This window comes from Carex rostrata, chromosome 3, assembly GCF_964058835.1.
Source record: "Carex rostrata chromosome 3, lpCarRost1.2, whole genome shotgun sequence".
In the NCBI taxonomy this organism is placed as follows: Eukaryota; Viridiplantae; Streptophyta; class Magnoliopsida; order Poales; family Cyperaceae; genus Carex; species Carex rostrata.
The window spans coordinates 14,823,552-14,845,854 of NC_135920.1; the positions used below are offsets into that span (position 1 = coordinate 14,823,552).

Genomic DNA, 22,303 nt, shown 5'->3' on the forward strand with positions numbered 1-22,303 from the left:
CTCAAAGTGAACCAAAATTAGCCAAACAAACCGCAATCAAGTCCAAGTCAAATCCAAGACCAATCTAAAACCAAATAAAGCCAAATACAAATCGAACCCAAGAAAAAAATCAAGCATAAACCTGAGCAAGCCCAAACATAAACCATGGCAAAGATATATAACTATCATGTGAAATGTTATGGATTCGAAACTCACAAAGTGAAAAAAAAATCATTTATAGTATAAATAAAAATTTGAAAAAAAAAATATAAGCTAGATCCTCCACCTTTCATTGAAAAAAAAATCTGTACATGTATTACATGCATTCCATGTTGTTCTTGAATCATTATATTTCAATTCAACTTGCTGCATCAAAGCTGCATTGAGACATGAACTTCCTCGAAGATCAAAATACAATTCGCTAGCTAGTGCCACCAACCACTACTAGAATATGAGTTTATTGCATGGGTAACACCAGTTTGTTGCAAGGCAAGGATGGCCCTTGCAACAGAAATGACGTTTCTGAATTCTTCAAACTTGTTGCAAGGGTAGTCCCTTGCAACACCTCTCGCATGCAAATGTGTGATGTGCAACCATGCAACTGTTTTCTATATACCCTTGCAATTACGTTTTGAAGATCAGATATTGTAATTAATTGGAGGTCCTTGCAACAACTGAACCCATTGCCCATGCAACTACTCAAATACATGGTGGATATTATATTTTATTAACCGGCCTTGCAACTACTTAACCCCATGCCCATGCAAATACTTTACCCCCTTGTTTATATTATATTTTAATGAAGCTCTTGTTTATATTATTTTCTCATGCAATTGCATGAGACTACCCTTGCAACTGTTTAGTTCCTGGAGACAGATTTGTTTCTGTTTATTCTGCATCTCCTTTTCAATGAAAATTTTTATTATAAATCACAACAACATCAATAATATTAGTTTATAAGAATTCAATACTTTGATAACTTAAATTTTGGAAGTTAGAACAAACACTCAAATTTTTCTTTTTTCTCATCACCATGGAATATTATTTTAAATATATACCCATACATGGGCAACATAAATATTCAAGAGCACAAAATAACAGATATATATTCATAATAATTTGTTCAATATCACTTCAATACAAGAACTATCTTTTGACGAGATTGTAACATTCACCTATCCATGTAAAATAAATTAATAAATTAAACAATTAATTATATTGATATCTTCAACTTGAAAGTAGACAATTCTTACAAGAGTTAAACGAAAATTTGTAATTACTGGTACAACATTTTCAAAAAAACAATACAAGATGGTTATTGTCTTATAACATAAACAAACTTTTCTATTTTTGGAATTTTCTACGATTTATAATGAATTCTCAAAGTTTAGCTTCTGGAAATGCAAATACAGGTACAATAGTGCTGCTGTTGCAGAACTTCCTTATACAGAAACCCCAAATTCAACTCAGTTACAAAATCCATAAAAATGTTAAATAAATCATGGTGAAAGATCTTAATATCCTAAGAATTTTGGTACCAAGAACACTCAATTTGGAGCTGTAATTTGTCTTGTACAAATTATACAATACTGTTTGTCAGAAAATAAAATCTGGTACAGAACTGATCTTGAGAAAAACTTAAGTTTGGCCTAGCTCTTGGTAATACAATAAGTTGAAATTAATTGTGGTTGTAGATCATGACTTCCTGAAATTTTAGACACAAAAAACATCCAATTTGGATCTATGGTTTGTTCTACACAAAAATAACAAAACAACATGTCAGAATGATCCAAACTGCACCTCACAAACTGAAAAGTGATGAAATAAATTGTTAAAAATATTGAAAAAATAAGGAAACATGCACAAAGGTTGTATGAAGGTCTTTGGGTAAGTTGTGCATACATTTTTGTGATAAAATCATCAAATTGAGCATCAAGGAGACTACAAACTAACCCATAGTACATGTTGTTTTTGCACTATGCATTGATATGAACTTAATATGAGTCTCACACTCAATCCAGTAGCATAGATGCAAATGTATTAGTTATTTATTCTTGAAATTTTTTTAAAAGATATAAATAATCAACTATATCTTATTGCCTATTTTCTTAAATGCCCTGCAATCAACAGAGAAATTGTTTGTTTTTTTCTAAAACATATCCGAAGATGGACAGTGGATGAAGGAATACTCATGATTTATTTTGTAAAACATAGGCAGAATCAAATCCAACTCATGATATGGAAATGATATTTCTATCTAAATCTATCTGTCAAAGAATTCAGAGTTTTGTGAACTTCCCTCCCGAGTCCCATCTCTAAATCGATTGCCGACCTTGTTGCATAAGCAGTAAACTAACCCATCAGTGATCAATCATGGTGCCAATTGGTGAGCTGCAAATTGAAAATAGTTACTTAAATTAGATAAGATAACAAAGTAAATCATACTTTTTTTTTGGATTTGTAGGCACTGGCACATAAGGTTAAAAAATAAGTAATTTCATTGTGGCAATTTGTCGAACACCTTGTAAGAATCAAGGATATATACATATGCACCTCTCTCTCTTCTCTCTTTGTGCGTCTATGTTGGAATTTGCGAGAGAGGCGAAGTATGGAAGGGAGAAAAAGAGAGAACGGTAAAATGGATTTTACAAATTGAGCTCCTAAAACTTTGTTTGGCGGCAGCCAAAAAATGTGGAGGGAAAATTTGGAGGGAAGTTGCTAAAAGTATGGTAGTTTTAGAGGGAAATGAAAAATAGATTTCTGTTGTTTGAGAGTTTTGGAGCGAAATGAAAAAATTGGTTTGAGAGTTTTGGAGCGAAATTGCATATGGAGAGGGTTAGACATCGTTCTCTGCTTCTCCAGAAAGGAAATGAAGGAAGAGATGGGTGGGGTCCACTTGGAAGAGAGAGTATGTTGTAAATAAGTCCTGGCATATTCTTTACTCCGGATCTTTGTAAGAGGAGTATCATCTCCATTCTCCAATGTATGTAGTACATTCTCTCTACTCTACGGTTTGATATGGGGGTTCATCCGCTTTGAGATTTGGGCTTGCGCAGGGGTCAGTATTATTTGGACCTATTGATTTGTGTAATGTTAAAAGAACGGTTTGGATCTAGTCGTTGTTAAATATTTGTGCAGTATTAAATAAGGCACGCTTTAATATTTTGAATTCCTCTCTGTATCGCATTTACTTACCCACAACCAACGAAATGGATGGCTCCAGTTAAGATCAAGATGCTCCATCACCGATCAAACGGCTAACATTTACGTTTCTTTCTGTTTGGGAATGCATGTACATAAATTATTATGAAAAAAAAATTAAAAATAAAAAACTGTTTTTTTATTGCTTGTATGGCGAAATCAAATCTATAATTGTTAATTTTGTACAATTTCATTATTATTAACCTCTTCAAATTGTTCAAAAAAATGCGGACCGTTCATTTCTGCATGAGCAGTCAACGGTTGATCTATGATAAAATGATGCCTAATAATTTTTAAAATGATCAAGAGATAATATGGAAACTTAAGAACATAAAAATTTTGAAACCTCGATAATTACAAGCTTCGATCCAAAGTAAACTATTTATAGCCGTAAGATGTTGCTATATTGTGTCGCTTGGATGGATGTGTAAATGAACATCAAATTAAATCAAACTTACCAACAATGAAATTAATGGAACACTCTTTAATTTGAACGGTTTCGATTGACCAACGGACGGTGTTTGGTTTTGTTCCTTCATTAACTCACCCAACAAGAGTTAATGTTCTATGGTTATGCATGTTTGACAAGAGTCATTGATGCAACATGCATGCATAACTATATGGCAATGAAATACCAAATGCAATCCAGATATTACTCTAAATATAATAATATAATTTTGCCCCAGTAAATATTATGATTGGTCGGTTGGTGATTGATACCAATATTGACCAACGGTCCATATAGAAGAATCGATCATTGATGATAGCTGTACTTTCACCAATTGTTTTTCTCTACGAATTAGTGATTTGTCCACTGTCACCATGTAGAATAACAGTTGGCAAATGTATACATATCACCAACGCCAACGTGTTCTTTTATATAAACCATTAGTGAAAGTGGATCATATATATTTCAACGATTGTTTCTTAGAAATGAACCGTTCATAATAAGTTCGACTAATTTATCAATTTGACAAAGAGTATGCTAACTCTTTATTACTAAAATCATCAATAACCGTTGGCGATTAGACATTGTTTTGTAGTAGTGACAGAATCGTCTCTTACTTTAATTTTGTTTAATTATATTGTACGAATTTAATATTAATTGCACACTTTTGATTTACATAATTTATATACAATGAAATTACTTCTTATTTATCCACGTAAATGCAAATAATGAAAAGATAATTACTCCTAATATATACATCCCACAGCAGTACCGCACACGAGACATCTACCAAAACCACTTGTACCAATTCCGGAAGTTTGGTAGAAAGAAGAAATCTATTTTGCTATTATTGAAGGAAAACATAAAGTAGAAACTTGTAATAATTGATATTATCTTTGTAAAGTGCATGAATTAATGTTTAGGTAATGGTGAAAAGCAGGGTACTGTTTTTAAATAGGCAGTTGTAACTTGTAAAGCATAGTTAGCTCAAATTTCGGCAGATGTAACCAATTTGGGGCTCATCTAGACTAGGACACCACAAATTATAATCCAAAACCCTATGACAATACATACAAATTAAGTAGCATTATATCACCTTCTCAGTGCAAACCTTTTTAATTTTAAGAAGTTCGTTAGTGGTTCGATGATTCATTCTTTACTTCTAAGATAACTTGCATTTTTAAGCTAAACGGATAATTGAAAACAATTCTGACCGAAATTTTTATTATTATCGTAATAAAAAATAAATAAACCAAAACACCTCCATTTTAGGGGATTTCCATGTTTACCTAAGCCGCAGATTGGCCCTGCGGCCTCATTTTGGGGAGATCACATAACCAATCCGTGGCCCCAGAGATTGAGCCGCATGGCCAATTTGCAGCCCATAATATATATATATATATTTAAACAGAAACATAGTTTAATTTATTTGTTATTTTGTTTGTTTGTTTTGTTGTATTTAAATAAAAATAATGTATGCAAGTTTAGGCAGTTATTTGTATTTCTTTTATTCTGAGATATATTTAGTTAATTAGTGATATTTTCTGTACTAATTTATTTCCTTGGATAATATATAATTACAGCAAATAAATAGTGACAGTTGTGATTAATATAATATGTAATTCCTTCCAGCAAATTAACTAATAGTGCCAGTTGCGATAAGCCTTCTGTCAACATCAATAACGACTTACGGGGAATCGGGGATGAATGCTTCGTGGCATTGACAAATCATGAAAGGACAAACGAAAATTAAGTTTACGGCAAATCAAAATTTCAATTTTTGTGTATTTCTTATCACGTCGGAAAAATTATGCTTATATTACCAACATATATATGTGTGTGCGCGCTAGAATTTCCACAACATTTAATCCAAGAAATAAAGAAGGATATATATTGCAAAGCACACAATAAACTATTTGAGTGAGGCTATGATAATATCATTATAGATCGTTCCGTGCAACTGATTTAAACATAAAACATAATTCCTTACGAAAATGTTAATTGGGGACCAAATTTTATATTATGTTTATATTTTTTTACTATTTTTTAGATAGGTAGAAAATCATTCGATCAAAATATTCTAGACTGTAAGAAAACAGAATTTCAACATGTCTAAAAAATAGTAAAAACATTTTAAAAAAGTGTAACATTTGATTTCAGAGTACGTTTTCATATATATAAAGATTATGTTTAATGATTCGGATCGGTTGTTTGAATTTTTAGAATAGAGATCCATAACACGAGTTAATTCATAATATACATATTATCATAGCCTTTACTCTGCATCCATTTGAGTTTGTTTGATAAGTAAAATTCTGCAACTTTTTTTTTTTTTTTTTGAAGATTGGTAGCAATAGCAAGTCTACAACCTATTAAAACTTAACTGATGATACAATTCAATGAAGAAATACTATAATTAGAATCTACACCATGATATGGAGATTTGTGAAGCAAAAGCAAAGCACAACATAGCTGGCCCCTGTTCTCTTGTCGCTTCACCATCTTTTACTCTCTCTCTCTCTTTTCCTTTTTGCTTGAAAGCTTCACCAGCTTTTTTATGTTTACCAGACAAAAAAATAAAAAAATAAAAAAAAGATTACGAAAACTTTCCCTATAGTTTAAAAATGTTGTAAAATTTTTTTGAGAAATTAAATGGGGACTAGCCCTCATTTTCATTAACCATAATCGATTACTGGTTGGGTTTATGAGAAGAAACCCTGTGAAATGTTGTAAATTTTATGTGTAATATTTCTGTTACTATAATTTGTCCCTCTATTAACGAAGCATATGTCTAATTAAAGTGACAAATATATCTTGTTGTATATTACTTTTTACTAATTTCATTCTGTTATAATAAATTTCTGATTCTATCCTGAACTTGCTGCCTATATGGTTAATAAACAAAACGAAGAAAAAATAATGACTTGTATATGTTGGCTGCTGGGCTTGAGCTGTGAGGAAAGTTACGTAGATGTTGCCGACATTTTTATTTATATCTATTATTTAATATATTTTATCACAAATAATCAAGATTTTGAACTTTTTTTTAAAAATAAAAAAAAGCTTGCAAACAATATTTAAAAAATAAATAAATCTAACAGCTCAAGCCCAGCAGCCAACATATACCGAGATTTTTATTTTTATCCAAAAAATAAATAATTTTATTATAAATAACCACGTTTTTCGAAAATTTTTATTTCTACCCAAACCGCATATATTCTGTGCGGCCCGAATTAAAAATTCGGACCGTATAGAATATATGCGGCTCGAATTTTTTATTTTTTTTTTGGATTTAAAATTTTGGACCGCATATAATATTTGCGGTCCGGATTTTTTTTTTGTTTTTTTCAAGTGGCTGAGGCAATTTTTGAGTGATGATATCTCACGATCTGTTTAGAGATTTTGGATGAAACTTCACAGTCTTTTTCTACGATGTCAAGACTATATGTCGGTCAATTTTCATGAATTTTGAAGATGTTTTCCTATGTTAACCAGAGATGCAAAGTTGGACTCAAAAGCACTCCTTTAGCAGTTTGGGCAATTTTTGAGTGATGATATCTCACGATCTATTTAGAGATTTTGGATGAAACTTCACAGTCTTGTTCTACGATGTAAAGAACTACATGTCGGTCAATTTTCATGAATTTTGAAGATGTTTTCCTATGTTAACCAGAGATGCAAATTTGGACTCAGAAGCACTTCTTTAGCAGTTCGGGCAATTTTTGAGAGATGATATCTCACGATCTGTTTAGAGATTTTGGATGAAACTTCACAGTCTTGTTCTACGATGTCAAGACTACATGTCGGTCAATTTTCATAAATTTTGAAGATATTTTCCTATGTTAACCAGAGATGCAAAGTTGGACTCAGAAACACCCCTTTAGCAGTTCAGACAATTTTTGAGAGATGATATCTCACGATCTGTTTAGAGCTTTTAAATAAAACTTCACAGTCTTGTTCTACGATGTCTTTTTTTTTTTTTTGAAAAAGCTGACAGTGGCTGTCAGTGATTACAAAATATAAATAAATAAAAACAAAAACCAAATTACATCAAACATCTTAGGCATAGTGGATATTTCTCTAACAAAACTGCATCCACAACTTCGCATCCTGGAGCGTGTACTCCTCCAGCACTTTGAGTGGCAGTATTTTGTCTTCAAAAAAATTACCTCAACCATTTGAAAAAAGCAAAAAAAAAAAAAAAAAAAAATTCGGACTGCAAATATTCTATGCGGTCTGAAATTTTAAATCCAAAAAAAAAAAAATTTGGGCCGCATATATTCTATACTGTCCGAATTTTTAATTTGGGCCGCACATAATATATGCGGTTTGGGTAGAAATAAATTTTTTCGAAAAACGTGATTATTTATAATAAAATTATTTATTTTTTGGGTAAAAATAAAAATCTCGGCAACATATATAGAAGTCATTATTTTTTCTTCATTTTGTTTATTAACCTTATAGGCTACAAGTTCAGGATAGAATCAGAAATTTATTATAACAAAATGAAATTAGTAAAAAGTAATATACAACAAGATATATTTTGTTTATTAACCTATATGTTGGCGGTTTGGATTATTAATTTGTAGTAAAAATCTCACAGTCCAAATTCTTGTAGTTTGGGTATTTTTTAAAAAAAGTTTAAAATTTTGATTATTTGTGGTAAAATATATTGAATAGTGGATATAAATAAAAATGTCGGTAGATGTTGACTGCCTCTAAAATATATGCAATTTTTAGTTAATGTTTTTATCACATATTCACGTGATCGAGTTGTTATACTACTAATAATTATTTATTATTGTTTCAACTTTCAACAGCTTAATTTCCTGCTTAGCAGAGACACCTGTAGGAACTAAATTTTTATTACTAGAATCAAAGCATATTTGGGGTGTGATTCATGGTATAAAAATTAATAATAAAGAGAGATAAAACCTGAAACTTCGTATTAATTGTTTATTAAGTTTCAGCCATTGGACTTCGCAGCAATAGTTATCCATTTTTTTTTGTTTTGTTGTTGTTGTTGTTGATCAAGTCGATTCATATATACACGCCTCTATATATAATATTAGAACTTCTACAAGTTTCATTATTTTTCTTCGCAATGGGATACACATATTAGTATCATCGGTGGCGTAGCCAGAATTTGAGTCAGGAGTGGACAGCAGTCGGGTTCGGATTTGAATCGCCTCGATAATTCTCTTCCCGCCTCCGTCCGCCTACCAAATTGCATCTCTGCCTATCGAATCGGTTGTAATTTTTAATAAATTACTAATTGATACCAAAACTACTAAAACAATTACTTGTAATTTATAAAACAATTGGTATTAATTGAACGGAGGGAAATCACTACTCCAAATTGAACCAAGATTTTAAAATATCTTTCTTTTTTAGTTAGATTAAACGACTCACAAACCATCTCTGAAGTTTGAACTGACAATTGCTACTCCGAATTGAATTCAGAGATAGACAAAATCAAATTCAGAAGTAAACAAGACCCATTGAAAAATATAGTCAAAAGAAGAAAAAAAATTTCCAGGGGTAGGCAGGAACACTGTGGCTCCGCCACTGAGTACCATATATGACTATTGAAATTCGAATAAAAATTTCTTGTGAATATTATAATTAAATATTAACAAGTGTAAATCTCTTCAACAAATTTGGTACAGCGTACACTGGAGTTAATTAAGCCTATAAATACCAAAGAAAGTAGACCTTGACAAATTAATTATCTCATCTTTATTATGCGCATAACGATCTAGCTAGTTGTTTCCCGTCGTTATCTTGAACCAGAAATTGCATTACAGATTTTTTCCAAGAGAGAGAGAGAGAAAGAAAGATGGCAAAATTAATTAATCAGGCACCAACATCACTGCCTATGAATGATGTCGCCGACGCCTAGCTATGAATAAAAAACTACTAGTATCTTGACTGTGCGTTGCAACGGAATATATTATAAAATTGAATAAAATATAAAAAAATCTTTTTATTTGACATTCATACAAAATAAAAATAAATATTTAAATGAAAATAAAAGATACAAATAAAAAAAAATTCAAATAATTAATAAATAATAATAAAAGAAATAACAACAAATGAAAAAAAAAACATATCAAATATAACATGAAAAACAAATCTTGAAGTATCATCGCAATTTAATATTTAATTTTCTCACAAGCAAGACAAGTCATTAAACGATTTAGAGGAGAAATGATCTAGAAAAAATTGGAAAAAGATATGTTTAAATGATTCAAATAATGATTTTCTCTGCATATATATTCTGGATGGAAATTATTTTAACAATGAAAATTTCTCTACATATCATTATTCTAAACAAAAGTTCTAGATATTCTTCATTTTCTTTACATATCGAAAATATATGATTGTCCATATCAGCACAAGATCTGTTATTCATCTATTCACAGAGATATAGTAGCTCTAAACAAAATCCGAAAATATATGATTGTTTTAAATTTCATTGTCGAAACTATAGAGGAAGAGGAGAAATAAAATGGAAGAAATAGAGAAATAAGAAAATAAATTAATTGCAAGAATCAAAGATAGCTGTAAGGAAAAATAAGGAAACAAATTGATAGGAATTCATTCAATTTTAATGTGACAAATCATGTAACGGTCTATGTAGCAAGTATGTTTTTCACTAAATTTAGACTTCTACTCATAAAATAAATGTATTTAATCAAAAGAAGGTAGATTATGTGATTAGAGGGCTGATATTCAATTCAAAAATTCATATTTCAATCTCAGCTATTAACGGATCAAGGCAACTACGTGCATAATATAAGAATGAAGATATATATATATGGGAAATTAATGTTCATCAGATGTATGCAAAATTATTCTCCTAGCTACAAGTACATTTTAAAACAAGGAAAGGGATACATTGACCGTGTTTGTTTCAAACAGTGAATATGATTTACATACGTTATTATGATTTAATGCATTAAATATTTAAATTTGATGTAATTTGAAAGCTTGTGGCCACAAACTTTAATCCTTAATTATTTAAGTCAATGATGTCTAACTAAATTTTAAATTGCATCATATTTAAGAGTTCGGCTACTGTATTTTAATCTAAATAGGACCAACTACAAAAACCTATATTGAATCGGCTTCAAACTACAAATCCAAACCGATCTACTTCATGAGTGTTGTATTTAAATGTAAAATTTATAAATTTTCAAATTTATTTAAAACAAGTCAAGTGGTCAAATGTGGGAGTTTTTAAATTAATTTTAACGCGTTTATTTTTCTTCATTTTTTTACCACTTAATTTGGTACTAAAATGATTCAAAAAATTATAAATTTTGCATGTAAACACATCACTTGTAAAGTGTGCTGGTTTGAACGATTTGAATTAGTCGTTTGAAGCCTATCCGATAAGTTTTGGAGTTGGTGACAAAATACCGTCAATGTCACAGTAGCCGAGCTTTATATTTAATATATAATGTATATATATTGTAGAACATATTTATGATTTATTTTAAATTATGATAATTATTTTATTGGTCGTGACTGTAAAAAAAATAAAAATTCTAAATATTACATTAATGAACCCATTGTTTAACTATGAAAACAGTTGCTCAATATATTATCTACTACATTACCCTGATCATCTGATTTTGATAAAATAATTTTGAATGCTTTCTGAATGGTTCAGATTAATTATAGATAACCTTCTAATAATTGACCTTGATTTTTAGGCATGAAGAGCAGTGCATAAATCCTCAATAAGTTGCTCAATACAAAATAATAATAATAATAATAATAATAATAATAATAATAATATTTTCAGACCACTCTGACAGCTGTGATTTCAACATTTATCTCAAGAAAAACAAAAAACATGCATTCGAGTTTGCCATCATCAGTAGCTTACAAAATGGGGCCCTACAACTATGGCTAATAACAAAATTTAGCCTATCATTATACTATTGCTGATTGTTAATTTTGATTGGAGGCCACAATCTTTTTAGGCATATGATATCCACCTGATTTTGTAGGTGAGGGGTGTTTGTTACTTCTACCTTCTACCTTCTCATTTAATTTAATTTATCTTTTTTTTTATTATTTTAAATGAGGAATTATATGAGGACCCCAAATAGGTGAAGTAATCAATTTATCTTTTATACAGATGTAAGGTGCATTCAGAAGTGACATTTCCAGCGTTTTTTCTTTTTTCTTTTTCTTTCAAAAAGTGGGCACAATTTTTATCACATGAATACAAATATTTCACTCTTTTTTTTCCTCCAAGTAACCTGACTTATTATGAGGAATTACTTAATAATTTTTTGCGCTATAACATTTTTGGACCTTAAAATCTATAGTTCTACCAGTCATTTTTTGCGCTATAGTTTTTTTTAGTCTTTCTGTTAATCGCTATTTAGAACCTTGATTTTAACAGTTTAGATTCGTCGTATGAAATTATTATGATATATTTTAGAGTTAAGCTGATAAAAAAATAGTAGTGAGCTTTTCTACTCATTTTATAGTAAGGAAGTTAAAAAAGAATGTTTTTTTTTAAAAAGAAATTGAATAAAATCAGGTTCTAAAAGAGTGTGTTCACCACCCAATTTTTGTTGGGATGTATGTCTAACTTTCCCATCTTATCGCTAGAGCTCCTAGACTAAAAAAGAATAAAATTGTCATTTGCATAAATATCTTAATTATTCGTTTGAAACTTGCTAGATGACAAATGAATTTGAATCCTCTGCATTAACGGAACGTGCGTTAATAGATCTGCACCATCCGATTGAGTAAAGGGCCCGTGCTCTATAGGCGTAAACTGAATTAGACGGTCGAGATGCATTAAACTGTAAGATGTTCTTTTGAGTTAATTATGCAGAAGATGCGGACTCGATGACAAATTCAACAAACCACATTCAAAAGCAGACAAAATTACAGCAAATGCCATGATTAATATTGTTTTGGCGTTAATTGATTTGTCCTTCTTTACAAAAACAGCAAATGCCATGATTATTGTTTTTAAGACAAAATTAATCAACATAACAAAAAAATAAAAATAAAAACTAATGATATTTATTGCGGATTTATCTACTTATTTGTTAACTACTTGTTAAGTGAAAGTTCTATAATTTAATCATTTTATACGGAAATTTACATAAATACATGTAAAACAATTAGAATTTAACAGTTATAGTTATATATTTTTACTTAACAAATAGATTATTATAATCAACAAATAAAGGGTGCATGATTGAGTCGACTGTAAAGGGATACATTTTTAAGTGGACTCTAAGAAAAATAACACGTTTATGATTTTTTTCGTATTTGTTAAATTTCTAACATAATTTAAATAAGCAATAATGAAATTATAAAAATAAATCTTTGTCAAAAATTCCTATTCCTCTTTTTTAATATTGTAAATGAAAGACGTCAGATATTAGTAATTCGCACCACGCCACCACCTTCCCGCTAACATTCAGGTTCAAACAAATTAATTAGTAAGGCATGGTGCACCACGTGGAACACCTAACCGTAAACAGGAGTGGAGTCAGCAATGGGACGCCTAGTCACGTGCCACGGGCCCCCCCACCCAAACCTCTTTCACGTGCCACCGCTTCAGTTGACGGAAAACTCCGCGCTTTTCCCGCCAACCCTCGCACGTGCCTCTCTCTCTCTCTTCCTATCAAACTGCCAAAATGATGCTCTTGTTCATTGTTCTGGCATGACCCGGTAAAAACTCGAAATATATTATTACATGATATCATATTTATTTATTTAGCTTTCACCGACACCGTTTCATCTCTGAAAGTGAAAACTCAAAACCTAGCCAGAACCCAGAAGATGAGACTTGTGAAGTATGGCATCATCATTTCATTTTCTCTATTGGGAATTTGGGATAGGCACCAGTGCACCACCTATGATATGACAATGGTAAATACTTTATACAGGGTATTAATGAATATTTCCAAAAGAATCAGGCTAGCGGTCAGCTGGTCACTGCCCACGAGGGATACGTGACCACTTTTAATTCCAAAACCGTCAAAAGATGAAAGAACAAAAAAATATTCATTGAATTCACCTAAAATTTCTACAAAAAAAAAAAAAAAAAAAGCAGAGAGAAATTTTTCAAATACAGCAAAAGAAAAGGGAGCTGGTGAGAGAGAGAATACTGATTACTGACAGACTAGAGAAAGTAAAAACAGACTCTGGCTTGCGAACACCGCTACCTCTCTCCCTCTCTTTTTCACAATTTTTTGTCCATATGCTATCTATCTCTATTATTTATTTTCATTTTATCTTTTCAAGCGACAAAGACCTGGACGCATCCAGTGCTGACACAATGGCAGATGGGGCAAGCCCCATCGCATCCCGCTGCGACGTCGCAGAACTCGCACAGACACAAGTGGCGACACGGGAGCAAGACAACAGATACTGTCCTGGCTCGGCAAACCTTGCACAACCGGGTTCGACTCACCGGTTCGATCCGGTCCGGATCAATATACGCCGATTCGGCGTCCTCAGCCGGGTTAGCAACCGGTTCGTCGCTTGGACCGGCTTGTTGGGCTGGGGCTGCCGTTGCTTGTTGGAGCCGCGCGTGCAGCGAAGCAGCTGTCGATTGGTAAGAAAGCGCCTTTGTCTGCCACGTCATCAACTCTGATTTGAGATTCGCTATCCGGTCTTCTAGCTCGGCTCCGCGTCGGACCGCCCGGTCCAGTTCAGCTTCTTTCTCTCTTAATCGGCGCGTTGTCAGTGACTCGGCTGAGCCAAGTAGTGCCAGGTGGTGGCGCCGCTGAGTCTCCACCAGAGCTCGCCTCAATTGCTCGCACTGTAAACAGCAACCGAAGAGAAATAAGGATAAAGGGAAAATATTACTTGGAATTTTACAATACACCCTTGCAAAGTTTAGTATTTGCATTAGCCTCGTGGGATCTCCATGTAGGGTTCAACATGCAATTTCCAAACGGTTTTCGTAATTATGAAGAAAGAAAATATGAAGCAATTCCGCAAGACGGCAATAGATTGTAGGAAGAAGACAGATTTTGCATTTGTGCCCTTTCAAATTTCCTTATCACATGAAAAAGCCCCCGTTTGATCATACTTCCTAAATTCCATTTCCTCCAGTGAAAGCTCATTTCAGGAGAGTATATATATATAATTTTATTATATAAAAACAGATGAACAGTAACGGGGCGATATGAAATAATTCCATACATGGTTATGGAGAAATCGATCGATTTGGTCTCTCTGTTGCTTGATTTGTGGAGCGTGGTCTGATAGGATAGAAGAGATAAACAGAGAAGGAGAGCAAGATTGGAAAGGTGGAACCTCCATCTCCTTCCTTCTCTTGTGATGGTCTATAATCTCTGTCAAAGGATGGAAATAAGTCAGAATGGTTTTGATAGAAACTACACAAATAAAAAAAAATAAAATAAATAGAAAGAGATGATACCATACCAGCGTTGGAGAAGAAGGCAGATGGCGGTTCTTGAAAATCCATGAAACAGGGGCTTCACTGCAAAAGTGGAGAGACGAAAGATAGCAATAGATGGGGCATGGTGAAGAGATGGGAAACAGAGGCATAGTCGAATTGTACTGCCATAACTTATTAAAGAGCAAGGGGGAAGAGAGAGAGAGAGAATAAAGGAGAAAGAAACGGTTGGAATCAAGAGAGGGACGGTAAGTGGTAACAGCCAAAGAGAACTTCTCAGCTTATAATAGTGTGTGAGAGAGAGGAAGAGGCACTTGCCTGTATGACTGTACGAGTGCGTAATAAAAGAGCAACTAGAGAGAGAAACATAAAGAGAGATGTTTTGGTTTGAGAATTGAGAGAGGAAACAGAGAAGATAAAACTTAAAAGTTAAGAATCCTCTGCGATTTTTGTACCGAGGGTGAGGAACGGATCTAATCCTGTCCGTTCGATTAAAGATCGGATTGTCAAAGAGAAGAAAATAATGGAATGGAATGTAAAGTTCGTACTATAGGAGAGGAACAATCGCAGCTTAATTGGCGGGATTAGGAGTAGGTTCTGACGGGTAATTAATTGAGGAGGTGAGGTGAGTGAGGTGGGGTGTCTTTCTTTCTTTCCTTTTTTTTTTTTTCTTTTTAAAATTTCCTTTTCCATACTTCCTGCTGGTTGAGTATTTTTAGGAGGAAGTTGGTTCGATTCAACTAATTTGTAAATGTAGGTGGTGACTAGATCAGATCTCAATTCATACATCCATCGTACAATTAATTATGATGCAAATTTTACTTTTTAAGTGCATCTAACATAGTTGGGTTTGGTACCATTCAGTTCGTATTTGGTGAGTTAGAAGCTTGATCGGTGCTTTCTTGGTTCTGGTTGGTTTCATCATTTTATAAATATTCTCTTTTGCACTAGAGTGCATAGTTTTCTGATAGGGACAACTAATTAAGATTTCTCTTAACAAAAGCTTAATATATACATGTTTGTACTTCATATTTGAAACAAAATTAATTTTGTCACGCAAGTAAAGATTCCTCAGAGAAAATTAATTACGTGATAAAATTGAACTAGTTAGGGATCTAAAAAAAATGAAAGTCGATGTCTTCTCTTCTTTACTAGATAAAGTTTCATATTTTCATGCACTCAATGCAATGATCTGTTTAGCCCCCATCCTTGTGTAGAACAAGTACCAATTATAAATTTCGAAATAAATAAAAATTATATTTGGTTACGAAATCAATAGTTCTGCACGATCTTAGCTTCCCCTTAAAAAATGAAAAAAAAAAAAACGTTTAGAAAATTTGGCCATGAGCATTGTTCAAAGAAGTCAATTAATTAATTCGTTTAAGTCTTAATTTGACAATATGATATCGGTAATGGGTCGATGTCGTACTACAACGATATATTTATCATTCTACGTATATAAATCTTTATATCAAAATGCTTTAGAATTTGGATTGTAGCTAGAGCGAAAAAAAATGTGTTGTGGTGTTCTGTGACTAACACACCGTGATTTTGATTTCGCACCGTGATTAAGTTAATTTTTTGCATGTCATATTGTGACAAATATCAATCAAGGCACAAGAATGGTCACGCTACGTGAATCACGTCGTGCTTAAACGTGCCGTAATCAAATGTGACTTGCGTGACCATTTGATCATAATTTAGATTAGTTTATTCAAGATTCACCAATTGATCAAGATTTAACTGTCCTAACTACACGTGACTCGCGTGACTAAATATTTTGTGTGCCGTGTGGTGCCAAATTGTCTAAAAATGATCGATCACAGGACACGCAAATCACAGTACGTAACCGATATATATGCAGTGCCGTAACCGTACCGTTTCGTAACAGAGTTGGCTCCATGGTGATATTTTTCCAACTCTAATTGTAGCTCGTTGAAATTATTTATCATTATTCAACAACGTGTCAACCTCGGTCGACATATCTAATTCTTAGGTATATTGGCATATTCACCACTTATTCAAACATACATGATGATCTATGACATGGATTTTTTCTTGAATTTTTGAGTAATAAATGGAAGTTGAAGAAAATGATATTAATTAATTGCTAATTAAAACTTCAAATTGAGAGGATGAATTAAATTTTCCATATCTTTCTTTGTGATATATACGGCCTTTCATATTTATATCAACACATGTATTCTTTGCAATTCGGAATGAATGATTGAATTACAACCAAGTCTTTTTTCTTTCTTTTTTTTGTTGAAGAAAAAATTACAACCAAGTCAATCTGATTTTTTTTTATTAATTTAATGTGATTTGATGTATGAAAACAATATTGGTGATAAGACTCAGCTCAACAAAAAAAAATGACAATGTGCAAAAGTGACATGTACACGATATAATATTTTCTAGATTCTAAATGACATAAACGAAAATGAAGTCAGGTTCTCAATATTTAGCAATTTTGTGGGCTAGCTGCTTTTGATCTTTATCCGAAAGCACGATGTATAAATGACTATAAGATGAGGCTTTACGAGCATGACGTATAAAATATTACATATATATTTGTCGTTTAGTGATTCTAATTTTATTTGATAGTTGTAAATATTATAATATCCGTACTCTCATCCTCTCATTATTCTCTCAATTTTATTTGTTCAATCTCATCCACATTTCTCATAATTTATAAGAAATTTTGCGAATCTAAAATCACGAACGTCTTCTACGCAATTTTATCTTTCAAATGAAATCCATAATGACATACTTTCGAGCTCGTCATCACACAAGTATTTATACATCGTCATTTAAGTATTTATACCTAGTATATTTCACATATGACATTGCTGACATTTAAAAGGATTAATATCAAGTATTACAAGTATTTATACCTATGCACGAAAGTATTTATACCTATGTGGTTAACTATTTTTGTTAGAGAAAGGTTGACGCAGTGACGATTAGGGAAATGTGATGCGGAGATGCGGGGTCCACGATTAGGGATAAAATACTTACAAGTATATGTATAAATACTTGCACGATGAGGTATATAAATACTTGCACAATGAGGTATAAATACTTGTGTGACGATGAATCCGAAAGTACGTCATTATGGATCTCATTTGAAAGATAAAATTGCATAGAATACGTTCATGGTTTTAGATTCGCAAAATTCCTCATAGAACGTGAGAAATGTTGAAGATATTGAAAAAAAAATACCTCTAAAAACGTGTATGATTATTCTCTCATGTAGTTTGAGTGGTCCCTCTATATAGTTATATCAAGTTAGTCACGCAAGTATTAATATCTTAATTTTCAAGTATTAATTTATTATTTTCCAACTATTTATATCCATGAATTTAATTAAACTTGGAAGATCACAGTGTTGTGAATAAATTTAATTAAACTAGTTAGTTAAGTTAGTTCATGGGAAGTTAAAATCTATTTAAGAGATGGGGGGTACAATGCGGGTACTCGAGTGTGGGGATTGAAATAATTATTCTATAATTTAAATACCAACCATCACATATTACGGATTTATTTATGTTTTATATATGTCTCAACGATTATTTCTAATTAATTGCTTAGAGGTACTTTTATTTATCTGACAAGCGTATACCGTTATTTACAAGACTGATTTCACTTATGCTTGATGTACTATGCAGACAAACAATTAATTGTTAAATATACTCGACCAAATTTTACATTTTTTGAAATTTTTTTACTATTTATTAAGATGGTTTGAAAATTACTGTTTTTATTAAAATTCTGCACCATAAAAAACAGCGACTTTCAAACCATCTTAATAAATAGTAAAAAAATTCCAAAAAATATAAAATTTGGTCTCCAAGTAGATTTTAATATAGATTAAACATCTAACGGTTTGAATTTGTTGTTTGAACATCACATATGCTAATATAGCCCCGGAAGCACCTCGGTCGAAGTGCTTCCGGTAGCAAATTAGCCACACTCATATATATATATATATATATATGAGAAGGGTTCAAATGCACCCAAATGCACCCTATCTTTTTTCTCCGTTTTCAAAGTCCGAATAGTAAATCCGAACCGTTAGATGCAATATATATAATAAGATGTGCTTGGAGACCAAATTTTATATTTTTTGGAATTGTTTTACTATTTATTAAGCCACTTTGAAAATCACTGATCCAATGGTCCAGAAAATGTAAAATCAACGATTTTCAAAGTGGCTTAATAAATAGTAAAAAAATTCAAAAAAAAATGTAAAATTTGGTCTCCATGCACATCTTAATATATAGATCGCATCTAATTATTCGGATTGACTATTCGGACTTTGAAAACGGAGAAAAAAGATTTGAAAGATAGAGTGCATTTGAACCCTCCTCTCTCTCTATATATATATTTTGTGAGAAACTTGACAGGGAGGGTACGTACTTAATTGTATTGATAAATAGTAACTGTTACAAATGTAATAAAGGAATTACAATACTGCCAAAAACAAAAACCAGTGATCAGATAAAAACAAACAAAAATTGCTACATCACAAAATCTGCATAGCCCTAACTTTGCAAACCAGCGTATTTTGTTAAATAATTAGTAGTTGAATTGACGTAGAAGAGGAGGCAGGGGGAGCCGAATTTTTTATTAATAGAAAATAAATTAATAAAAAATTAAAATAGGGGATTGATTTGAGATTTTGTCGATAAATAAGTAGAACGGGGCTAGTTATCCCGTCCAGCTTATATCTCTAATTATAATCCTTAATCAACTTAGCGGGAAAAAAAAAAAGCCGGACGGTAAAGTAAGACCCATCCGAGCCTTCTCTGATAAAAAAAAAAAAGCAAGCCCGGACAGAGAAGTAAGACCCGTCGAAGAAACTTCACATGCGAATAAAATTATTATTATTATATTATATTATATTATTTTTTGTTTTATATCGAATATAATAATATAATATAAAAAACAAAAAATAATATAATATAATAACATAAAATAATATAATATAATATAATAATATAATATATATAAGTAGGGCTGGCAAAAAAAATTGGTACTTCGTGATTCGATTCGAGTTTGATTCGGGTTTAATTCGAGTTTAATTCGATTCGAAATGGGTTTGAATTGAAACGAACCAAACCAGGTTCGGTTTGAAATTAATTCAAACCAAACTCAAACCTAGCCTGGTTCGAATCTCATAATAACACCAGCCGTTCATTTAACTGATGAAATTAAAATCCAATATTAAGAGTCATAATTTAACTTAGCCGACGCTCCATTGTTCTCAAATCTCAATAACCTAGTTCTCTCCGCCTTTCCCTAACTCACTCTCTCTCTCGCTCTAAAACCTAGCCGACACTCTCGGCGATTGGCTGTCTCTTCGGCCGTCACTCCTCTCTCTTCGGCAGTCTCTCCTCCACCTTCTCTACCTTGCGGATTCTCACTTCATTAGATGGTCCAATCGAGGGTTTGATTGAGTGAGCACTCGAGGTACGATTACTTGTTTTACTGCATATTTCAGTTCTCATATATATATAGAGAGAGAGATGGGCATTAATTTTCATCTCCATTCTTATTTCTTATATTATGCACTCTAGGTACGATTACTTGTTTTACTGCATATTTCAGTTCTCATATATATATATATATAGAGATGTGCTACGGTGAGTTGCGAAGTAAAGCGACCATTTTACTTCACGCTCATATTTTGCAAATTAAAAGTTCAAAATGTCGATCCGAACCGTTCATCTTGTTCTCCATATTGAAATGTGCTTGGAGACCAAATTTTACATTTTTTGGAATTTTTTATTATTTATTAAGCAATTTTGAAAGTCGCTGATCTGATGGTTCAGAAAATTTTAATGTTTTTACTGTTCACAGCAAAACAACAATTTTCAAAAATGCTTAATAAATAGTAAAAAAATTCCAAAAAAATATAAAATTTGGTCTCCAGGCACATTTCAATATGGATTAAACATCTAACGGTTCAGGTCGATCGTTTGAACTTTTAAAATAAAAATACGGCGTGAAGTAGAAACGCGTTTTACTTCGTAACTCACCATAGCCCATCTCATATATATATATATTTGTGAGAAACTTGACAGGGAGGGTACGTACTTAATTGTATTGATAAATAGTAACTGTTACAAATGTAATAAAGGAATTACAATACTGCCAAAAACAAAAACCAGTAATCAGATAAAAACAAACAAAAATTGCTACATCACAAAATTAATCTGCATAGCCCTAACTTTGCAAACCAGCGTATTTTGTTAAATAATTAGTAGTTGAATTGACGTGGAAGAGGAGGCAGGGGGGTATTACTGTACATAATTCAGATATAGTTTGGAGCTGTCAAAGGGTACTTAATGTCGAATTAATGTCGGATTAATTATTTTACAAAAATAAATATTACATTTTGTCAATTTAAATATTGTATTATTGGGTGGCCAATAATTAATTAGAATGCTGGCCTCTCTGCTCCGGTAGAATCAAGATAGCTAATTGGAGATACTTCACCTAGTCTGGTCTCTAGTGTACACATTTGAATTGTGTGTTGTTATAACTCGTGTCTTCTATGCTTCACCGTGTTTCACAATTTTTTATCTTCGTTTATATAGTTTAAATAGCTAAATAAAACCGATTAATATGATCTAGTACTAAAATATATTTGGAGACCAAATTTTAATTTTTTTAAATCTTTTACTATTTATTAGATAGATAGGAATAAAATATATTGAACTGAATCTGATACATTGCTCGTTTGAGCGCTTCCTATTCCCTCCAGTTGGTGCTGCTTTTTGACAATTCTGTTCCTCTCAATTGTGGAGATTTAATTAGACCGTCCTTCCATAATTTGGTTGAAGCCACATGCATGCTCAGCTCAGCACACGAGTTTAACGGTTTATATATTTGATTTGAAATGTGATAATTATTAGCAAAGGCCGGTGGAATAATGATTAATTGAATGACCGTCTTTTCTATTTATTGGAAGGTCTCAATTCTTAAATAATAAATTATATATTCATTTTACTCAAAAGTTTATGAATTCTCAATTATATATGTTCTTTAATTCTCTGTCTATTATAAGAATTTGGATTATCTCCGTCCTGTACCGTAAAAGAGAATCTATTAAAATTAGTGGATTTGGACTGTTATTTTAATTTGACATAAATCTCAAAAGAGATACCTACATCTTTAATAGGCATCAGATTAAGTTAGATCCAGCTGCAAGTAAATCTAAGGCGTTAAGTTGTGGGCTTCACTTTACAATCCTTGAA

The 22,303-nt window shown here is 32.0% G+C and overlaps 1 protein-coding gene across 1 annotated transcript; it reads right to left on the reverse strand.

Moving 5' to 3' along the window:
- Positions 1-13,661: 13,661 nt before the first annotated feature.
- LOC144551715 (BOI-related E3 ubiquitin-protein ligase 1-like) lies at positions 13,662-15,430 on the reverse strand. The gene is made up of 3 exons (XM_078299786.1): positions 15,068-15,430; positions 14,825-14,976; positions 13,662-14,438 (listed from the first exon to the last, which is right to left on the reverse strand). Exons 1-3 carry the CDS (start codon positions 15,108-15,110, stop codon positions 13,914-13,916), a joined length of 720 nt encoding a protein of 239 aa, XP_078155912.1. The 5' UTR covers positions 15,111-15,430; the 3' UTR covers positions 13,662-13,913.
- Positions 15,431-22,303: the final 6,873 nt, after the last annotated feature.